General features: G+C 48.5%; 1 protein-coding gene across 2 annotated transcripts; it reads right to left on the bottom strand.

Annotated features, from left to right (window-relative positions):
• Positions 1 to 843: 843 nt before the first annotated feature.
• mafgb (v-maf avian musculoaponeurotic fibrosarcoma oncogene homolog Gb) lies at positions 844 to 20,686 on the bottom strand. 2 transcript variants are annotated; one of them, XM_077023546.1, is made up of 3 exons: positions 20,553 to 20,686; positions 7,529 to 7,595; positions 844 to 7,424 (listed from the first exon to the last, which is right to left on the bottom strand). In XM_077023546.1, exons 2-3 carry the CDS (start codon positions 7,562 to 7,564, stop codon positions 6,945 to 6,947), a joined length of 516 nt encoding a protein of 171 aa, XP_076879661.1. In that variant the 5' UTR covers positions 7,565 to 7,595; positions 20,553 to 20,686; the 3' UTR covers positions 844 to 6,944. The 2 variants fall into 2 exon arrangements, with proteins under 2 accessions (XP_076879661.1, XP_076879660.1); XM_077023545.1 differs by lacking the exon at positions 20,553 to 20,686 and adding an exon at positions 19,813 to 19,998.
• Between the last annotated feature and the right edge of the window lie 30 nt (positions 20,687 to 20,716).

The raw sequence follows: 20,716 nt of genomic DNA on the forward strand, positions 1-20,716 counted from the left end.
GGGGGGGGGGGGGGGGGGGGTAGTAGGTGGTACGTGGAGGTTTTTCGTTTGACAGTTGGTGGTACTTTGTCTAAAAAGTTTGAGAACCACTGGTGTAGAGGATGCACTGGACTGGATAGAGCTCGAGTAAACAAATAAAAAGTTATGATCTGAGATTTTGTATTTCGAGGAATATCCACCAGTCTAGCCAGTACCAGAGGACATAGGTGTGTCTGGCGTCAGAGTCTGTACAGACTATAAATCAGAGCAATTCCATGTATTTAGAGGGGGTTTCTCCTCATTTATGACAACTGTGTGTGTGTGTGTGTGTTTGAGAGAGTCAGCAACAGCGTCCCCGATGGGAGTACGTGCAAGAAAAAGGTTTAATCTGAAAGGCAAAGTAGTCCGTTAACCGCTTCATTTCTGCCTCGTTCACTGACCCTAGTAAGGACAGCAGTGACATTAGTCATTGCCCGGTAAGTGGACGCAGAGCGTCCCGCGGTCCTGCGAGCGCAACATCCCCAAGGTGCCTGGAACGCGCCGACAGTAAATACCGAGACGTCTGCGCGTCCCCATTAAGCGGCGGACACACCTAGACAATCCATCATGACTCTGTCATGTTTTACTAATGTCAGGCCAAAAATATGTCCGCCGAGAGGTTGCTCGAACTAGGTCATATGCTGCTACGTTTCTCGGGTTTTTTTTATAGGTTCCTTGGAAAATAAAATAAAATGTGGCAGAGCTATACATGGGGAGGGGGGACTCAATTCACGAGATTCTTTACAAATTAGGTCATACAATGACATTCAATCAAGCACGCGCGCGCGCACCCCGAAGAGCCAGGTCTTTTACTACTACCACCACTGCGCTTTTCAAAATGTATTTATTGGTCATATACAAAATAAAGTAAGCTGTATATCAACAAACATACAGTATATACATCAATAAATTAAAAGACGCCCCAGACTGACTGATACAGTTAATTTCATCGTTATATACCAATACATTATATTACTTATCTACAAATTCCAAAAAGTACAATAACTTAGTTGATAAATAATTACAATTAAATGGACTTTTACTGTATGTATATTTCCCATACAAAGTACTGTGATAGAATTTATTACACCCCATACAGAAAAACAGAACAATTTGTAATAGACAAAAATGTTACTTTCCATGGTCATAAACTCACAATTTATAGCTTGAAATTTCTCACTGTGTACTTTTGGACAACACCAAAACATTTCTCTAATGATTAGGTTCGTCATATGTACTCTTGAGCTCACCATTTAACATGGACGCGGGGTTCTAGTGAACAGAAGCACAACAGAGACAATTGGGGGGAAAGGAACAAACACATTGGTCTACTAAAAAGAAACTGAAATGTATATCTCCCAAATGCTGCATACAAATTGATTTTGCTTTAAATAAAACATTTTAATTCGTGTTATCCAGGGAAAGATAATCAACTAGGACCAAGCTAAAGGAAGCACCATAATAGTGCCATCAGTACAAATGTGTTTGTACTGCATTTGCATTTGTATTAAAAAAAGAGAAAGGCGTGGCTGTTCTTATTTTATTGACTTGAGAGTCAAAAAAAAAAAAAAAAAAGGAATGTGGCAAAATAATGGCCACTCACATTAACACTCGCAATAGCAGTGTGATAGAAGTTAATTATTCAAACCTTTGAAAACAACCGTGACAAACAGAACTTAAGGGGAAAGAAAACTGGGTTTCTTGGTTAAACCTTAACGAGTGCGCAAGAGCCTCTTTGAAGATGTGAGACACATTTGTCTTTACCCAGAAATGAAACCTTTTAATTCCAATCCCAAGAGGGCTAAAGAAGCTATTGGGAGCGCGGCAGAGCAGAAACACATTTGGGCTATCAGCAAGGCAAGAATAGATGTCATTCAATACAACGTATTAGTGTAGCCCAGCGTAGTTAGTACACTATAGTTACACTCAGGAAGAAGTAGGACAAAGTCTTGCATTTTCAGGGTAGTGCATGGCATGCCCAGTAACAGAAGTGGACACTTGGGACTGGAGTGTGCTTGCCCAGTTCCCTGCTCCCTACCGATCTGCTCAGGGAGAGTCAGCCCGGCCCGGCCCAGCATGGGGCTACAGGGTGCAGGTGCTGCGTAAACACCTTGTTCTCAGCCGGGCGATCCACGCATCTGAGCATATTGAGTTAGCTGTTCTCAGGATTGTCTCACGTTGCTTTTAATAACCATTGCTTTTGTCCCTTGGGACGTAGCACTATTTTTAAAAGGGGAACTTAATACCATTAATGTAATTTCCAATTCAAACAAACAAATGCATACACTCGCTCACAAACAAACACAAAAGACAACTCCTGAAACCTGTCTTAACAGCTGAGGTAAATGTTAAAAAGATTGTTGTATTATTAGATGAATATCAGATTATCATAAGGTGATACTCTGCTTCTCTTTGCAAGGGAGTAATGCGGGCGCAAGTGAAATTAGACAAAAGGAAACTTTAGCATTCAAATAAACAAATAATTTTGCCCTCACAGAGTTTGTATCTGTGGTTACTGAACTGCAAGTGCGAAAAGTCTTTAATAAATAAAAATAAATTAAAAACTGATAAAAAATAAACAACTCATTTTACCAAGGGCCCTCCTTGCTCCCCGCTGATTTGCATATAATTCAACTGTTCACTTCTACATCAAGTCACCACGACAACGACGACAATGACGGACGTGAGAAGCCATGGCACTCGCCCTCTCCCGCGCGGGAGGAGGAGGAGGAGGAGTTGGAGTCAGGGAGAGGAAGAGTGCGGAGGTGAGGCAGGTGGCGCTGCCCACAACACAATTACTGCCACTAGGAGCACGCCATTGTTTGCTAGTAAGCTAGTAGAATTATTTTTAACCCTTTAAAAACACACTGCTCACATAATGTCGGGACACGCCACAGAACTGCCACAGCCAATAGGAGAACGCTACCATTGGTTACGAAAGCAACAGCAAAATGGACCAAAGACTCCATTACAGAACAATTTCACAGATTAACCAGTCAGAGGAAGTTCATTTTCTTGATTTACATTGACTAAAAAAAATCCATAGAAATATACCTATAATATTCTATTCATATCTAAATGCCAGATAAGTGCAGCTTGAGAGGAGCTCAAAATGTATAAGGCCTGATAGTATCTCGCCCACACCCAACAGCATGTGCTGATTTTCATGTAATGCAAGCATGACTTGAACTGGCTGGACTGCGAAAAATCAATGCAAGATAGCACTTTGATAACATGACAAGAAGGAGCCAAACTACCCAAAGAGTTTGTGTGTGTATTAAAGTTAAAGCCAGTGCATTTAGCAATCTGTTCTTTCTGGGCTCGAAAACTTGTCATTGTTGTGACATTTGACATGTTTCACACTACCATCCTTAACCAAAACTGTTCAACAATTTTAGAATAGGGAGACCCATTTTTCTGTTTGGTCTCTGGTAACATTGCCCGGCGGACATGCAATCAAAGGAAAAAGAAGAAAAAAAAACAAAACAAAACAGGCAACTGAGTTCAGCTTTGTAGCTTTAAGCACAGGGGTATGTGCTGTCTGTAAGGTGTTGGATTGTCACTCAGCTCTGCTTATGCTGTCTGTCTCGACTGGAGGGGGGGTGAAACGGGAGTCTGGAGAGCGGCCAGACCCTGCACAGTTTCTGCCGACTATAACACACCCGATTCAATTCATCTGCTAATTAGCAAGCCCTTCGTGACATGAGTCAAGTGTGTTAGAGTGGAGAGGGCGTTGCACTGTACAGTGGTGCAGTGCTTCTAAACTGGAGCTTGGAGTGCTGGCCAAATCTGAACTCTGAAGGCTGTACATTATAATGTAAATACATATTTTAATCTAGTCAGGAACTTTATTTCCGCTGACATAAGGCTTTGTAAGGCCTAGTATTTGACCCAATAGTTTTTCCTGTACATCAGGAAACAGCATGTACTTTTAAAAATGAAATCTCACTTTAGAAGAAGAAAAATCTAAAGTATTTGGTACCTGTACTACGTACAGTGCTTATATAAAATTTATTTCCTCAGCATAATGTGAAAGACACGACCTTCCACTACATCACATGAGGGTTTTTCTTTTTTTCTGATGTTCACTACGTAACTTTTGCGACGGTCCCTTGCCCTACAGTTCAAGGACCGTTCTGAGTGGTAGAAGCAGGGTCTCACGAGTCCAGTATTGTACAGTGAGAACCATCCGTCGGAGTCCTTTAACACAGCGACGGCGGCTCAAGGCCCTTCCACAGACAACAGCAGCAGAGAGAGTGCATTGCTTTGCTTTTGTTCAAATCAGTACAGTGTCACTTCCCTGGCATTTAAAAAAAAAACAAACAAAAGAAACCCAAAACAAAACAAAAACAAAAAAAAAAACAACCCCACCCCAACCCCGTTAAAATAAAAATAAACAAAACAAAAAAACATAATAGATTAAATATAATCTACAATAGAAACATTTTACACCAAAAATATAAAAATCACATATCACAAAAAAAGGGACTTTATCAAACAGAGGTGATGAGACGGCTGGACGGTTAAACACATCCCACTAACCCTCGCTGTAGATCCACTTTCCTGAGAATTCCTTTCCTAATAGTTTCTAAATCACTTTCCCCGAAAACTCATTTACTTAATTTCTGTACGAGGCATAAAAATATAGTAAGAAGAGTTGCTGAAATGGGGTGCAAAGACCCAGTCTTACTGATGTAAAGGAAACTGTGCGGTTGTTGTTTGGCGTTACGTGTGGGAGACGTGCCCAACGTCAGCATCACACGCCCCAGACCGAGAGGTGGCCCCGAGATTCGGATGGTTCACTTTTTCTATTCAGCACTGCCCTTCTACTGATTTTGAGCCAACGAGCTAATCCAGCAGGGCAAAGGCAGATGTAGAAAGCACGTCAAAGTCCAATTTTAGAGAAGAGCGAAAATGTGCCTATGAATGACCTCTGACATTTTGACCTGAGGCCAGCACACGCTACGCAATTAAACAGCTGCACAGGGGGTTTGGGAAAGGGGCAGTGGGGACGGGGGACTAGAGGATTGTGGGTAGGGTGCGTCCATCACCTGGGTTTGGCCGAAATAAGAACAGAAGATCATCACATCCAAAATAGTGAACAGTACCATCACCTTATCACTTACACATCACACCACACGCGCTAGTCCACAGTTTTACGCGCCTAGTCACTAGAAAAAGCTATCAACTTCAATAGTTAAGCCACTTTTGGTACAATTGCAAAAAAGAGATATCAAACATCTTTATATTCTTTTTTTAAATGTTTTATAAATAATGCAAGATACTCTATGTTTTTTTTGTTTTTTTTTATAAAATTCAAGACTCCACCATATAGACAAAGATTCTTAGAATACGTTACGCAACGTCACAGCGACAGATTTATGGTAAAGCTTGTGAGAGTTCACCGGTTTATGCAACCAGATAGTCCCCATTTCAAATACAGAGGTGGTTGTATTTTTTCCTTTTCTTTTCTTTTTTTTCCAATTTATGACCAAACATTTTTCCTGCTTTCCTCCAAATTGTTAAAGGGGACGAACCAACCAGGGCTGCAGTCCCTTTCTGGAGCTACTGAACGTTAAAAAACAGGGGATTTCTAACCTAGCACTCAGCAAAAAGGTACGATTTTGTAATTAAGGTAACTCAAATAGTAAACAAGTAGCTTTGCCAGCATAAAACTATGTAAAACACATGACAATTTTTCACTAGCCCCACAATGAAAGGAAAACCAGCAGTTCAGCTTTCCACAACATAAATATCTTATTGCCTTGCCAATAAAGTTTCATTAGGAAAAGAAATGAATCCTTTTTATGTCTCCTGAAAAAAGGACTACCCATTCACATAAACTGGTCTCAGTTCTCCTGATAGCTACCATATGAACGTCAGCTGACTTCTCTCCTGTCTCTTCCTCTCCTCTCCTCGCAGGTCCTGGTCAGTGCACACCGTTAGGCTCCGGGGGGGCAAACGGCGAACTCCCTCGGCGAGCACGCGGGCAGCTTTTCTCAAGCCCCTGGGAGCAGAAGCCGTGCGTATCCAGCCTCTAATTTCGTGAGGGAACAGCGGTACAACCGGGGGGACAGTCGGGGAGGGGGTTGGTTCGTGTGAGGATGAAGCTGAAGGGTTAGGCGACTGACGCTAACACTCCCGAGGTACTTCGAAAACACGGGGGTTGGGGCTTGGACGAGCTCTCCTTCCTACCTGAACCACCTTTACAGTATTTCTCATGAGAAACAGTCCCGTTCAGTTCAGATGCAGGAGGATGCAAACGGTCTGTTTCTTAGCCAGTGTTCAGTTACTAACCCCCTCCAAAACACAAGAAGACAGAAACATAGTAAAACACAGCATATCGGAACCCAACAAATATCCAATGTGAAAAAAAAAAACCAAAACAACAGCAACAAACAACACCAAAAAAGTTCTCATAACAAAACAAACAAACAAAAACAACACAATAACACTCGGGCCCTAATGTCAACAACAGAGTAGAAAATGCACCATGTAAACACTCACTACAGTGACTAGGAACATCCATTAAACAGATCTGCTGCTCCTTCTCAAATTTCCTCTCATTTTCTCTGAATGTTTCTGGAAGCCCAGATGCCATAACTATTCTCGGTATGAACTCGTTCTTCTTTACCGGCGTACAGGTATATAGAAAGAGGCTGGACCGACCAATCAGAGGCTGGTACTACAGTACTGGGATGGAGTGAGGACGTTTCTGCATGGATGCCCTTCACCGCTCCTCTGAGATGGTGGGGTGAAATTTGATCTCTTTTAAATGGGGAGTCATGCCAAATCTGTCCCATGCCTAAACAGTGGTGCACTGACCAAGCCTTACCCACGCTCCCTGTCCTTCTCTCCTCCCTCTCTCCTCCCTCTCTCCTCCCTCTCTCCCTCCTACCACTCGTCTCCTCACTCCCTGGCCTGTACTAAGACCTCGCATCCGTTTTGGACTTGACTATCGTGATGACGCTGGTGGCGCCCACCTTGCCCGGTACGAGCGGGCCGATGACGGAGGCCAGGGGCCCGCGAGCGGAGACGGGCACGGCGGCGTTGGTGACGGGGGCCACGGGCCCTCGGGCCACAGTCCTGGCGAAGCTCTGGAGGGCCTCGTACTTGGAGCGCAGGGCGTCCAGCTCCACCTTCATGCTGGCGTTCTCGGAGGCCAGCTTCTCCACCTCCTGCTGGAGCTCCGCCTTCTGGCGCTCCAGCTCCTCCTTCTGCGTGACCCGCTTGACCCGGCAGCTGGCGGCGTAGCCGCGGTTCTTCAGCGTGCGTCTCCGCTGCTTCAGCTGAAGGATCTCCTCCTTGGACAGGCCACGCAGGTGCTGGTTCAGCTCGCGCACCGACATCGACACCAGCTCGTCGTCCGTGAGGCTCGTGCCATTCTCACCCGGCTCCCGCTTCACCTGGGGGAGAGAGAGAGAGAGAGGACAAGAAAGTTCAGATCCAAGCGACCCACCGTCTCCACTGTGTCTCTGATAACCGAGCGAGACGGGGAGTGGTAACCGACCTTTAAGGCTTTGTTTCCCTTGTTAGTGGTCGTCATGCCACGGGTGCCACTCCCAAAGCGCTCAAATCTGCAAGGCAGGAAACGGAGAGGCTCAGAAGCACGTCAAAGCGTGAGCGCCGAGAGCAGCTCCTCATTCTGCTAGATCCACTAGTCAGGTAAGACTGGTTCCAGTCAAGGAAGCCTAGAAGGTTCTATCTCTCAAAATCTCCAAACAAATATATTCTTTAAAGAACGCAAAAGTGCTCTATACCACAAAAGCATTTAGCGAGTTAATTTGCCACCGCCACGTGTGACACTTAACCAGCTACCTTTCTGACAAGAAATCTGGAGTAGTGAAAGTGTCAACACTTAAGCCCCAACTTCCTGTCTCCAACTTCCTTTGTGGTTCTAGCGGTTGGATGCTTTCACTAAAGTTCTAGAACACCTTTAACATGAGAGCTCCCTCCGCTGCTGATAGGCTGCTGATGGACCAATTGGAGAGGCCCACAAAAGCGTAGGAGGAAGTAGTGGCATGGGCACCGGTCCAGGGGATTACCGAGCAGCACTAGTGATTGTGCTCAGTGGTTTGCAAGGGAAAACAGGACGAGTTCCTAATATTCAAGAGGCGATCGTCAGGCGGTCACTCATATCCACCTTTTCTATTTTACGTCATTGTCAAACAGAGAAATTTCCGTGATCTGTATACAGAGTAACCCCAAACAAACAAGATTAAAACATTCATTCAGTATAGCGTTAAAACCATCAGACAGCACTATTGGTGTGGGGTTACTGGGTTGTGTGTTTAAATTAAATAGTGCACTGGGATGGAGACGTTTTACTGTGTTTTCCCACCTCAGAAGGTCTAGATGAAACTAAAGTATTGAGCGTAAGTTGATGGACAAGTTGCTGACGGCAGCTCCGCTGTGCTACGGCAGCTGTCATAACGCTTGTGTCTGCTAACCCGTTCACCGCTTCACTGACAGCCAGAACAACTTGAACAAATATTTTTGCTCTCCTCCCAAAATCAATATAAAAAGAAGCAGACATGTTTTTACAAGCAACAAAGGAAGGGAAAGCTATGAATAAACTGGCAACCAAACAAGACCGCTCTTCACTATCTGCCTCTCCCTCTCTCTCACACACACACACACACACACACACACACACACACACACACACACACACACACACACACACACACACACACACACACACACTCCTCTACAATGGTCCCATGGAGGCAGGCACAGGGATGACACCCCAGAAGCCCTGATGCAGGCCACGGCCACGATGAAGAACGATCATTGTTGTAGCCTCCTGGTGGCCATCGTGTGACAGAGCGAGGATGACTCTGCACCCCCCCCCCCCCCCCCCCCTGTCCGCGGTTGACCCCACGGATGAACCCGTGCCCTCCCCACATAAAGACGAGGGGAATACAGTGACAATATAAGAGGAGCACACATTCCAACGCCCACCTTTAACAAAAGCACACACACGCACGCAGACGGTTAAGGTCAAAGTGCATGTGGCGGTCCCCCAGTAGCCTCCGCAAGAGGGAGAAAATAACAACAGAGAAAATCATTGATTTTGAATTTCTGCTCTTTGCAGTGATTTGCCATCATCACCTTGAAGCATGTTAAACCACATTAGGTTTAAAAGGCAAGAATTTAAGTTTGACATAAAATGTTTTTCCCCCCAGCTGAGACGTTTTATATACTTAAAGTCCTCATTCAGCAGAAGAGTGTGAGTGAAGTCAGATGACGTCGACCTTCTCCACAATAGTAAACACACCCGGCACATATTAAGAGATTAAGAGCTTGTGTGTGCTGGAGGGAGATATTTCCTGGCAGAAGCTCTGGAGAAACTCTCTCCAGGTTAAGAGCGAGAAAGAGAGAGAGAGTAAGAGAGAGAGAGGGAGAGAGAGAAAGAGAGAGAGAGAGAGAGAGAGAGAGAGTGTAAGCACCTGCAGTCACCTTCAACCCTGTCACCAGTCCAACACCGATCATTAACACCACATCAAAGGAAACTGACAGACAACTACTGCCCCAACTACTGAGAACCTACTAATCCCGCCCACATCCTACGGGGAGGGGCGGGGCAGGAAAGAAAATGGGGGGTGTGGGAGGTACATTTTATCCTGGAAAGGCTGGCTGCTTGCCCTCAGCATGGCGCAGGGCCCGATGGCCTGGGTGTGGGATTAGACTGATTAACCTGTCTGTCTGCCTTCCCACCAGCAGCACAGACACAGCAGGTTGGGGCCAAGCTGCAGCCCCACACACCTGCCACACACCAGCCCCACACACCAGCCCCACACACCAGCTCCATACACCAGCCACACACACCAGCCCCACACACCAGCCCCACACACCAGCCCCACACACCAGCTCCATACACCAGCCCCACACACCAGCCCCACACACCAGCCCCACACACCAGCTCCACACACCAGCCCCACACACCAGCTCCACACACCAGCCCCACACACCATCTCCACACACCAGCCCCACACACCAGCCACACACACCAGCCCCACACACCAGCCCCACACACCAGCCACACACACCAGCCCCACACACCAGCCCCACACACCAGCCACACACACCAGCTCCACACACACCAGCTCCACACACACCAGCTCCACACACACCAGCCCCACACACACCAGCCCCACACACACCAGCTCCACACACACCAGCCACACACACCAGCCCCACACACCAGCTCCATACACCAGCCCCACACACACCAGCCCCACACACCAGCTCCATACACCAGCCCCACACACCAGCCCCACACACCAGCTCCATACACCAGCTCCACACACCAGCCCCACACACCAGCTCCACACACCAGCCCCACACACCAGCTCCATACACCAGCCCCACACACACCAGCCCCACACACCAGCTCCATACACCAGCCCCACACACACCAGCTCCACACACACCAGCCCCACACACACCAGCTCCACACACACCAGCCCCACACACACCAGCCCCACACACCAGCTCCATACACCAGCCCCACACACACCAGCCCCACACACACCAGCTCCACACACCAGCCACACACACCAGCTCCACCTCTGCCATGTCCCACACCACAAATACAGTATGGTAAAAATAACGCCCCAAATCCACATCTATAGCTCAGGAACAGTGCAAGTGCACACACGTGCACATACACACACACACACACACACACACACACACACACACACACACCCCTCAGTGCTCCACTCGACCGTTATTGTAGTGAGGCATGCCTACACAATAGGATGGATTAACATGGGGGAGGGGCTTGGTGTCTTTATCAGGCGTTGTCTTATTTAGCTAGGCCCCTCCCCCTCCGCCATGAGCCCATGCTGTCCCAGTGCCCCCACTGGCACCCCACCCCTCTCATTTACCCACACATGTGTGCACACACAAAAGCCGAGAGAACACACTCCTTAATACACTCCACAGCATCTCCATGAAGGAGAATATCAGCAAGGAACAAAGAGGGACGTCTCCCCCCTCACACCTGCCAAACGTCAGACAACTGTGTAATAAAAAGAAATAAAATTAAATTAAATATTTGAAAATGTAAAATACAAAACACACACACACACGCCACCCCTAGCGCCGAGTCCATATGGTGTACACAGCGGGCGAGCGACTTGCCTACATGTGAATGTAGACGTACGTGGACTAAACAGAGAGACAGGTGTAGCTTCCCCACGCAGAGAAACAGCTGCGTCCTGCTTGCTCTGAACAGACAAGAGACACACACACACACACACACACACCTGAGGCCTCCTCACAGTGACGGAGAGAGGGAGGGAGAGAGGGGGGGGGGACAGAGAGGACAGGAAAAGAAGAAGAGATGAGAGACAGAGGGTAAGAGAGACAGGAGAAGAGGAAGAGAACGAGAGATGGGTAAGAGAAAGAGAGAGACTGAGGGTAAAAGAGAAACAGAAGAGGAAGAGAAAGAGACAGGGGTAAGAGAGAGATAGAGGGTAAAAGAAGGAAGAGAGAGGTTGAGGACAATGGACATCCACTCACAGATCCCTTTACCTCTTTCTCCCACACACACACACACACACACACACACACACACACACACACACACACACACACACACACACACACACACACACACACACACACACACACACACACACACACACACACACACACACACACACACACACACACTACATAGAATCATTTGGCTTCAAAGATGTGCAACAAAGGACAAACAAAAAGGACATAAGGGCAACATAACAACCCCTTTCTCTCTCCAACACACACACACACACACACACACACACACACACACACACACACACACACACATTCATGATGATTCTGTTTAATATTCCTCTCTGCGGAGAGGTCACCGGCAAGAAGCAGACATCATCCTGCAGCACCAACAAACCACATTACCTCTGATAAAGGACTTACTCTCCTGTGAGAGCAGTGTGTGTGTGTGTGTGTGTGTGTGTGTGTGTGTGTGTGTGGACTGGAGATGTGGCATTATGGACATGATGTGCAAGTGTATGGCGTTCGTGTGTAGGTGTGTGTATGGGAAATTTTGGCCGGCGTGTGTGAGTTTGTGTGCATGTTGGTGTGTGTGTGTGTGTGTTAGACGGAGACAGGCGGGCGAGGATGAGAGAGAGTGTGCTGAGGTGGTCGCCGTGGTAGCGGCCTCTCGCAGGCGCATTTGGAATTCTTCCCCTTCGGCCCATGAAACGCTGACATCTCAAGACACACACACACACACACACACACACACACACACACACCGGACAGAGAATACTGCAGCAGGGAGAGAGAGAGAGACAGAAAAAGAAAGAGAAAGAAAGAAAAAGAAAACAGGGTCTACAGCAGATGAAGAGATATACAAGAAAGAGACGGAGAAATTAAAGTAGAAAGTTAAAAAGAAAAAACTAAAGAGTGAGAGAGAGATGAGAGAGAGAGAGTGAGAGAGAGATGAGAGAGAGAGAGTGAGAGAGAGATGAGAGAGAGAGAAGGGAAGACAGGTAGCTCATCAGAAGGGGGGGCTGCAGGCCACCTGTGCGGGACTGTAGTGTCCGGGGTGGGGGGGGGGGGGGGGGGGGGGGGGGAGCCCTGAGCTCAGCATCCCAGCAGCTCACGCCCCCCATCAGAGTCCCTGTGCTGAGCCAGCGACTGTCAGGGGTGTGTGAGCCAGCCGGGCGTGACCCCACGCTGACCTCGAGCCCGGCCCGATGCGTGGAAAGACAGCGAGCCCCAGCCAGAGGAGAGGAAGAAGCAGGAGGAAGGGCGGGGTTAATGGAGGGCTCTTCTGATGGCTGCCCGGCAGGGTGCAGCTCACAGATCAAGGAGAGGAGGAGGAGAGCTGGGTAATGTAGTTTAATGACTCTAGGAACCGGTTGATAGGCTCAGAGCCTAAAGAGGAGCTGTGCGTCAAAAGGAGCAAGCCAGGAGTGTGACGTGCGGGAGTGGACGAGCGCCCGTTCACGTCTGCAGCCCAGCAGGGCGGGCGTGCACGTGTGTGGGCGTGCACGTGTGTGTATGTGAACGCGTGCAGGATTGTACCTCTGAATGGACCGTGCGTAGCCTTAATAATGCTGTTTGATATTCACGTGCACACGATGGTACATAACATACCATCGCAAAACGGCCACACACACACACACACACACACACACCCACTAAAACAGCAAAAAGCCAAACCCCAAACAAACATACAATAGTAGAGAAGATAACCTTTTCTGAGGGAAAAAGAGAGAGAAAGCCAGAGAGAGAGGGAGAGAAAGACAATAACAAGAAGAGGAAGTTTAATAAAACAAAGTGAAACCCTGGCAGTTTAAAGTTAAACCATCAAGCCTACACACAGGGTAACGGTTTGTCACGAGCATATAGGTGAGAAAGGAGAGAGAGAGAGAGAGAGAGAGAGAGAGAAGAAGCCTGACAGAGACCGAAGAAGACAGGGAAAGAGGTGGGAAGAGAAAGAGAAAGAAAGGGTGGAGAGAGGTATACAGGACTAGCGGGAACACAGGACACAGGCGGGCACACCGAGGCGTGAACAAGAACACACGCGCTCTCCACAGAAGAGGTGTGAGAGAAAAGGTTTTCTATCGACACTCTCTCCTAATCTCAGGTAGTACGCGTGTGTGATGGCAAATTTCCGAACACAAGCAGAAAAAAGTGCAGAGTCAGGAAGCAGGGGCTTTTTTTTTATTTAGTAAGGGCTTTTTCCAACAGAGAAGCTCGTAGGTTAATTTGGTAGCCACCCCCACCCAAACCTTTCAGAGGGAGACGGAGATAAAGTTAACTAAACCTTATTTCCCCTCTGCTCACCCAGGTCAGCACAAAAGCAGCGAAAGCTGAAAGAAATAAATAACCTATAGATGGAGAGAGAATAAGAGAGTGTGTGTTCGCGGGCGAGCGTTGAGAGAGTGTGTGTTCGCGGGCGAGCGTTATGAGGGGGTGAGACAGACACCAGGCTAAGCTGCATACAGTGGGATTCTTTGAGGCTTACAAGACGCTAAACGTGGTGCCTTCTGTGTTCCCGCACCCATGTCGCCATCTTTGTACATCGGCAAGCTCTCGGCCACGAGCCCATGACTGTGCAATTTTTGGGCTGGCCTGGTCACTCTAGAGGCCGGCACTCCCGAGAGTCCCGTGAACTGTGAGGCCGGCCCGCGCTGGAGATACTGCCATCTCTAATCGTCTTTACCCATGAAACCTCTCACATAAGGGCTCACCTAATAGTGAACCACTGTTTCAAACATTAACCAGTTAACTTCCACCAACTCCGACACCACGCCCAACACACACACACACACACACACACACACACACACACACACACACACACACACACACTCTCCCCTCCGTCTACCTGTGCACTCCTCTCTCCTCCTCCCTCAACACAGGTACGCACACATCCCGCCGCCGTCTGCCGCGGGGCACCCAAAAACCGCCTCGCCCCCTCTCGGACTACGGCCCCTCGCTAAGGACAGTCCAGGTGCCGTCCTACGCTTCCCGTCCGGCACCGAGCCGACCTCCGTCCAAACACACGCCCATCCCCGGCGCCGAACGCAAAAAAAAAAAACCCCCAGCAAAAAACCCCGCGTTCTCCTTCTCGGCCTTCGCCGCAGCTTTTCGGGGTGGGGGGGGTGTTGGCGGTGGGTGGGGGGGGGTCGGCGTTTTGGGCCGCCCCATCCGTTTCGTTTCGCAGTGTGAGAGAGGCAGTGTGCCACTGCGGGTAAAAACTGCGGCATGTTGCTAGTGGGATGATGCAACATGGAGACATTCACGAATCCTCTCCCCACAGCCCGGCTGTCCAAGAAAACCTTCAACATCGCAACGAAAAAAAAGGAGAGAGAGAGAGAGAGAGAGAGAAACAGTGAGAGAGAGAAGGCGTTATGAATAACCATATTTCACTGCGCAACCCAACTGGGTCAAATAAGGTGGCATGAACTCCTTAATATAATAAGCGTGGTGTAGCTGGTGTGTATGTTAGGTCCTGTCTGAATGTGTTCAATGCTAAGGGCTTTTTATTCCTTCTTTTCATAACAACCCCAGAGCAGCAGAGACTCGTTTCTAACAACCCCGTAAAAGAAGAGATGCCCGATATCACATGAACAAAGGTTATGTGTATATTAAATGAATTAATAAAACTGCATATGTGGGTAATGGACTTCAAGCTGGTTAAAGGGTTCGATCCCATACATAAACAGTCTGTAATCATTACAGGTGTGTTAAACAGTGTTAAAACAGTGTTGAGAGCGCTCAGGTTAGAGCGCTTCAGACCAACAGCTGGACTTCTCATTCCCGTAACGCAGAGCTTTTTATTTATTTATTTTAATTCTCAGCCTTTTAAGTAGTCTCTGGTGAACTTTGGTTTGTTTTCCACATAAATGTCCTTTTTTGCACAACTCAAAAACACACCAGCGCAACACACGCCACAGCTAACCGTTTGTGACGGGCGGCTGAAGCCTTGTGAAATGTACGAGATTCCCACTGAAACTCGTCTTAGAAACAGTCCTGCTCTTCTGCTTTCTTTATGAAACAGGAGAGGGGGAGAGACAGAGAGTCAGAGAGAGACGCGACAGGAGATAGATGTTCTACTGCAGAGGGGAGATTACGCCTAACTTCTTACAACCTATTTCATCATTGCTTAGAGAGAGGGGGAGAGAGGGAGAAAAAAAAATAGACTCCACTGATCCCCTCACACTCCACACTGCTACCCCAAAGTCCTCTCCCCCTCTCCCCTCCTCCCTCATCCGCCGTTCCCTCTCCCCAGACTTCCAGCCTCTTTTCCCTTCTGCAAAAGCTTTTGCCCCCTCCGGGGCAGCACGGGTTGATTCAAACCCCCAGCCGCACCACGCGCCTCTATCCCACCATTCAGAAGGCGGCCCGGGAAAGCGTCGCGGACACGGGTTTCGGCCCGGCTCGCAGAGACCCAGCCGGGGACCAGGCTTGGCGGCGGGGCCAACTAGCGAGCGATCGGTGAGAGCGAGCCGGTGGGTGGGACCTGGCAACGGCAAACACCGGGGCGAAAACAGCGACGAGGAAAACTTTAAAATAAACAAATAAATGGAACTCTCCTTCCGAGTTACAGCCGATTGCCACAGGCTCTGAGGAGACGAGAGCATTCACTCCAGACATCCCAGCACTCTACCGGCGCTGACACCATGCCGAGAAAGCACGCACGCACTTACACACACACACACACACACACACACACACAGAATAAGTTAATGATCACCTTGAGTCTGTATTTATTCTACACCACCTGCCACATTGCAGAGGGAGACCTATGGAGATGCAGCTCATTAAAGCTCTTTCCCCCGTTCCACCAACCTTTCACCTTCCACAGACAACACCCTTCCTCACCCACATCCTCCCACACTTACAAACACACACTAAAACGCACCAACACAGATCTCATTTTCTGCATATGTGTGTGCGTGTGTGTGGGTGAGAACGTGCATGCTACATGAGTGTTATGCACATAAGCACAAAATGGTTTTTTGCTGTGTGTGTGTATACATACGTCTGGTGTGTGTGTGTGTGTGTGTAAACCAGGGCTGATGAGGTGGGCTCTGCTTACTCCAGGCTCAGCATCTCCTTCCTGAGCGGTGATAAATCTCGAGCTCGTCTGCGGCACCCGCTCACGCCGCCCGCCGAACACTGCCCACTATTTATTTGTCCTCATGACTGCCTCCGCTAAACATATGCCGTATTTATTAAAGACCCGAGACAGTGATGGACACACAGCGGCGCGGGCGAACGGGGGAGGAGCGGATCACTCATTCTGATCATTCTGTGGCAAAAAAAAAATGTGCCACGGAACCTCATTAATAAATTAAGGTTGCTCTTCCAAAAAAAGACGCACGACACATTTTTCAAGCGCCTTGCCAAGTTACGAACGTGGTCGCCTTCCTCTCACTACACCTGGTGAAGGAGGGGGAGGGGCGGAGATAAAGCAGCCAGGCTTTTCGGGGCTTTTTCCTCGCTCGGCTGGCGAGCAGGGCAGCGCAGTCGCACGCGGCCTGACCCAGAATCTCGGGAGGAAGTCTAGATTAAAAGCCTGCGCTTTTCCGCGTGATTACGGCATCCGCACACACGCGGAACGGCCGAGCGTGACGCGCCTGCCGCCCGGACGCTCGCGTGTTTGGCCCCCGCCGCCGTCTTGATGAAAATAAAAATACAAACAAAAACAAAAAAAAGGAGAAGAAAAAAAATAAGAAAAGACAAACACGAAACAGAAGCGGGGAGGCGGACTACCTGTTCACAGAAAGAGGAAGCAGAAAAAACTGCCATCTGTTGCAAAACTCTTACTGTAAATGCAAACCATCGCATTTCTTTTCGCGCAATGGTGATGCAAGGGCCACTTTTTTTTCTATGAATTTGCCTGTACAGCATTCAGCCTTGAAAGTGAGCATGCAAACGCGCACGCTGCACGCCTCCCAAAAGAGCCGCTTGGTGTATGTTATTGTGCATTCATAATATCTGGCTGTACATAATCTGTCTTTATCAATACTAAACCTGGACAAGAACACTTCTGGACCTGGTGCCCATATCTGAGCCCTGAGTTATCCCTCACACGCATAATCGCATACACACAGAGTAACATGAGAAGGTAACATTGCAATTTGTTCTATAAAAAATAGACCATAGCTTATAGCAGCAGAGTTCAGTTGCAGTCCTGCTCTGCAGCACGGTTTGGTGATTTCTATGCTGAGACACACTAAACCTGGCAAGTAACTGATGAGTTTATTCAGGTGTCTTTGAGAGGAGAGACTCACCCAACTGTGCTGAATGAATAGATGAATAGCCCTGACTTAGTGAAATGCACAGCTGATTGAACGAGACTGTATTTCGTACCCATGAATGTATAGAGGAAGCAGCTTTCCGTCTGGCAGAGAAACAGCAAAAGCAAATGTTCCTTAAATGCTTCATAAAATCACTCATAACGGGGAATAAAAAGAAAGGACACGCATTACTGTCTTGCGAAGGAAGATGATACAATCACATCGACATTTTACAGTCCATCCCACACGCATCCCAAACATACACACTCTTACACGTGAGCTCCTCTCTTTTGGGGCTCGGGTACACTCACACTCGTGAAACAGCAAGCTAAGTCACAAGTGAAAACGCCATCTGTCAAGCGAGGGGAACCAATCAGTCACCTCAGCGTTTTTACAGAACGCCTTGAAGACAAAACAAAAAAAAGGGCTTCTTGTACGCCAACGTCTCCGCCAATCCGGCCACCCCGGCCAATCCGGCCGCCCATCCCTAATCTCATCTCCCCACCCCCCCCCCCCCCACCCCCACTTTTTGCCTTTCCGTTCAACCATCAGCACATTCTGCCCATCACCATCGGTCAGTGCTCAATTAGACCAGAGAAAGTGAACGCAGAGCCAAGACTGCACCCAAAGTGCAGGCTAAGTAGTACAATGATCAAATTACACTTGTTCCCCAACCTCTCAACTACACCATTTGCACTGCTAATTGCACCAGTGCCACAAACTGCAATTGAAATTTTAATGTAGCATTTCGGGATATTTTGGTGGACGTGCCTCTTCAGAAATAAAGGAGACCCTCACCCTGCCCGTCTCCTTACATCGAGGCCTCGTAATCAATTGCTTAATTGATTTGCGCAGCAAACAACAAACAGAGCATTGGGGCAATTGGATTAGCACAGTCTCAAGGCCTTTCCAGTTCCCAGCAGAAGGGACATCTCTGCCCATAGGCTGTGACGCTAGAGTTTTTTTTTTTTTATCTAATCATGAGTGAATCTGATATGCAAGTTGGAACTTGTTAGTAACACAGGTATTAACATTTTGGGGAAAAAAATCCCAAAACTATATTTTTGCATGTTTGTGGACAATACTCAATAAGTATTGGCGAATTACTTATTAAAAGCGCCAAGACAGGCTCCAAAAGTGTTTCAGCATTTATGATAACATTTGTTACTGCGTTTGCTTATGACAGATGGATCGCAAACAACACATCACGCTGGTTGTACACAATCCGTGACGCGCGCGACCATAAAGCCCCGCCATACAGGGGAACGCAGGATAATCTCGTCGACGCGTCGCTCGCGGTCTAATCTCGGCGGGTAGACACGGCGCGCGGGCCCCTTCCTCGCGCCAGACCTTTGTGAGCCGATGCCATGTTGCCATGGCTCCCCCCCCCCTCCGTTCCACGGCTCGCTCTCAAACGTCAAATACAGCGACTGATGATTCAGCACCTCAGAGCGGCTCCGACACACGACGACCTCGGCTCCGTCCCCCAGCACACGAAAAAAACCACCCAAATAAACGAGTCTTTTGGCAAGAGGGATTCTGACCGCATGCCTTTAGGATAACGGCGCCCTAACACAACGTTGTTCGTCAACGCCAGAGCCCGTTTCACAATGTGGGGGATAAGTGCACTTTGACAACAAGCTCCTGGTTACAAAGAAAAAAACCCCACATAATCTTAAGTTTTTTAACATCACAGAAGCGAAACTTCAGCACAAACGGGCCGTTATAGCTAAACATTTGACGTGTTCGTTTCAAGCCGACCTGGCTCCTCTACTACTACTACTACTGCCATAGTGAGCGACCCTGACGAAAATAGACAAGAGGTCTGCGATGGAAACACTAACGTTACTAGAAATAGTAACGTTAGCTATAAAAACACCCTTCTGCCTCCCTATTATTAGTTAACCAGCCACTACGGTGTTGGCAAACAGCTCATGTCAGCTCCCTGGAAGAAAAATAACTCAGTTAACCGTAACCCCCCCCCCTCCACCTCCTACATAATACCTCCACTTACCTTGTCTAGCTAAGCAATCTGTCGCGGCAGGACGAGACGGTGTTTTCCGGCTGCCTCGCGTTTTCTGAGGGGCTGTGGTGAAGCAGCAGCAGCAGCGCTCCCGCTGGGTAGCCCGACTAGCTAAGGCTCTCGGTGGATATGGCAGGTCGCTTCGCTCACGGTCACGTTTCTCTCCACGAACAAACCCCCCCACACACCCCCCCGCCCCGTTCCGCCACTACGCACGCCACATTCCCACATACAACACCGGCTCCCGGCGGCGACGATAACGGTCGAAAACCTTCCACAAAAACGAAACAACACAGCCGTCACACTTGACTGACTGGGCTGACGAATAAAAATATATGTATATATATTTTTATTTTAACCTAACACTTACTAACGCAATTTAATGTCTTTCGTAAGAACAAAACCCCCCTTTGTCTGGCGGTTAAAAGACCCCCCGTGTCGGCATGACTGTGGGTGTTCTCGCCGAACATGGGGCTTAATGACCCAGCGGTGATGAATCAGCACGGCTGGCCCTTTAAAACGCGCGTCCCCCCCCCCCCTCGCATCGCGAAGGCAGAGCCAACAACACGCCGCGGAGAGGCGGGCGAGGGGAGAGCCGAGAGCCGTGCTCACTCAGCAAAACAGCCCCGCAAGCGAGCCGCTCTGACACGGCTGCCTTCCGAGAGTGAGCCAACTCGGCCGGGTCGCTTCCCCCCCCACCCCCACCCGCTAATAACAGCGAATTTACTTACCGAATCGCGACGGGAACCGTCCTCGACACCAGAAAGGACTCGAGGGGGGGGGGGGGGTAAAAACCGCAAGCGACGACGGTTAAGTTTGTGGATGTTGTGTAAGAAATTGTTGCACACTCCGGTCTTCTCCTTGTTGATCCTCTTTCTCTTGTGCCGAGGCCAGA

The sequence above is a fragment of the Brachyhypopomus gauderio genome, chromosome 12, assembly GCF_052324685.1.
Source record: "Brachyhypopomus gauderio isolate BG-103 chromosome 12, BGAUD_0.2, whole genome shotgun sequence".
Lineage (NCBI taxonomy): Eukaryota > Metazoa > Chordata > Actinopteri > Gymnotiformes > Hypopomidae > Brachyhypopomus > Brachyhypopomus gauderio.

Coding starts and splice junctions, on each gene's coding strand:
- mafgb (XM_077023546.1), bottom strand. CDS start 7,564: ATGACGACCACTAACAAGGGAAACAAAGCCTTAAAG. Junction 7,425..7,528: donor AGGGAAACAAAGCCTTAAAG/GTCGGTTACCAC, acceptor TCTCTCCCCCAG/GTGAAGCGGGAGCCGGGTGA.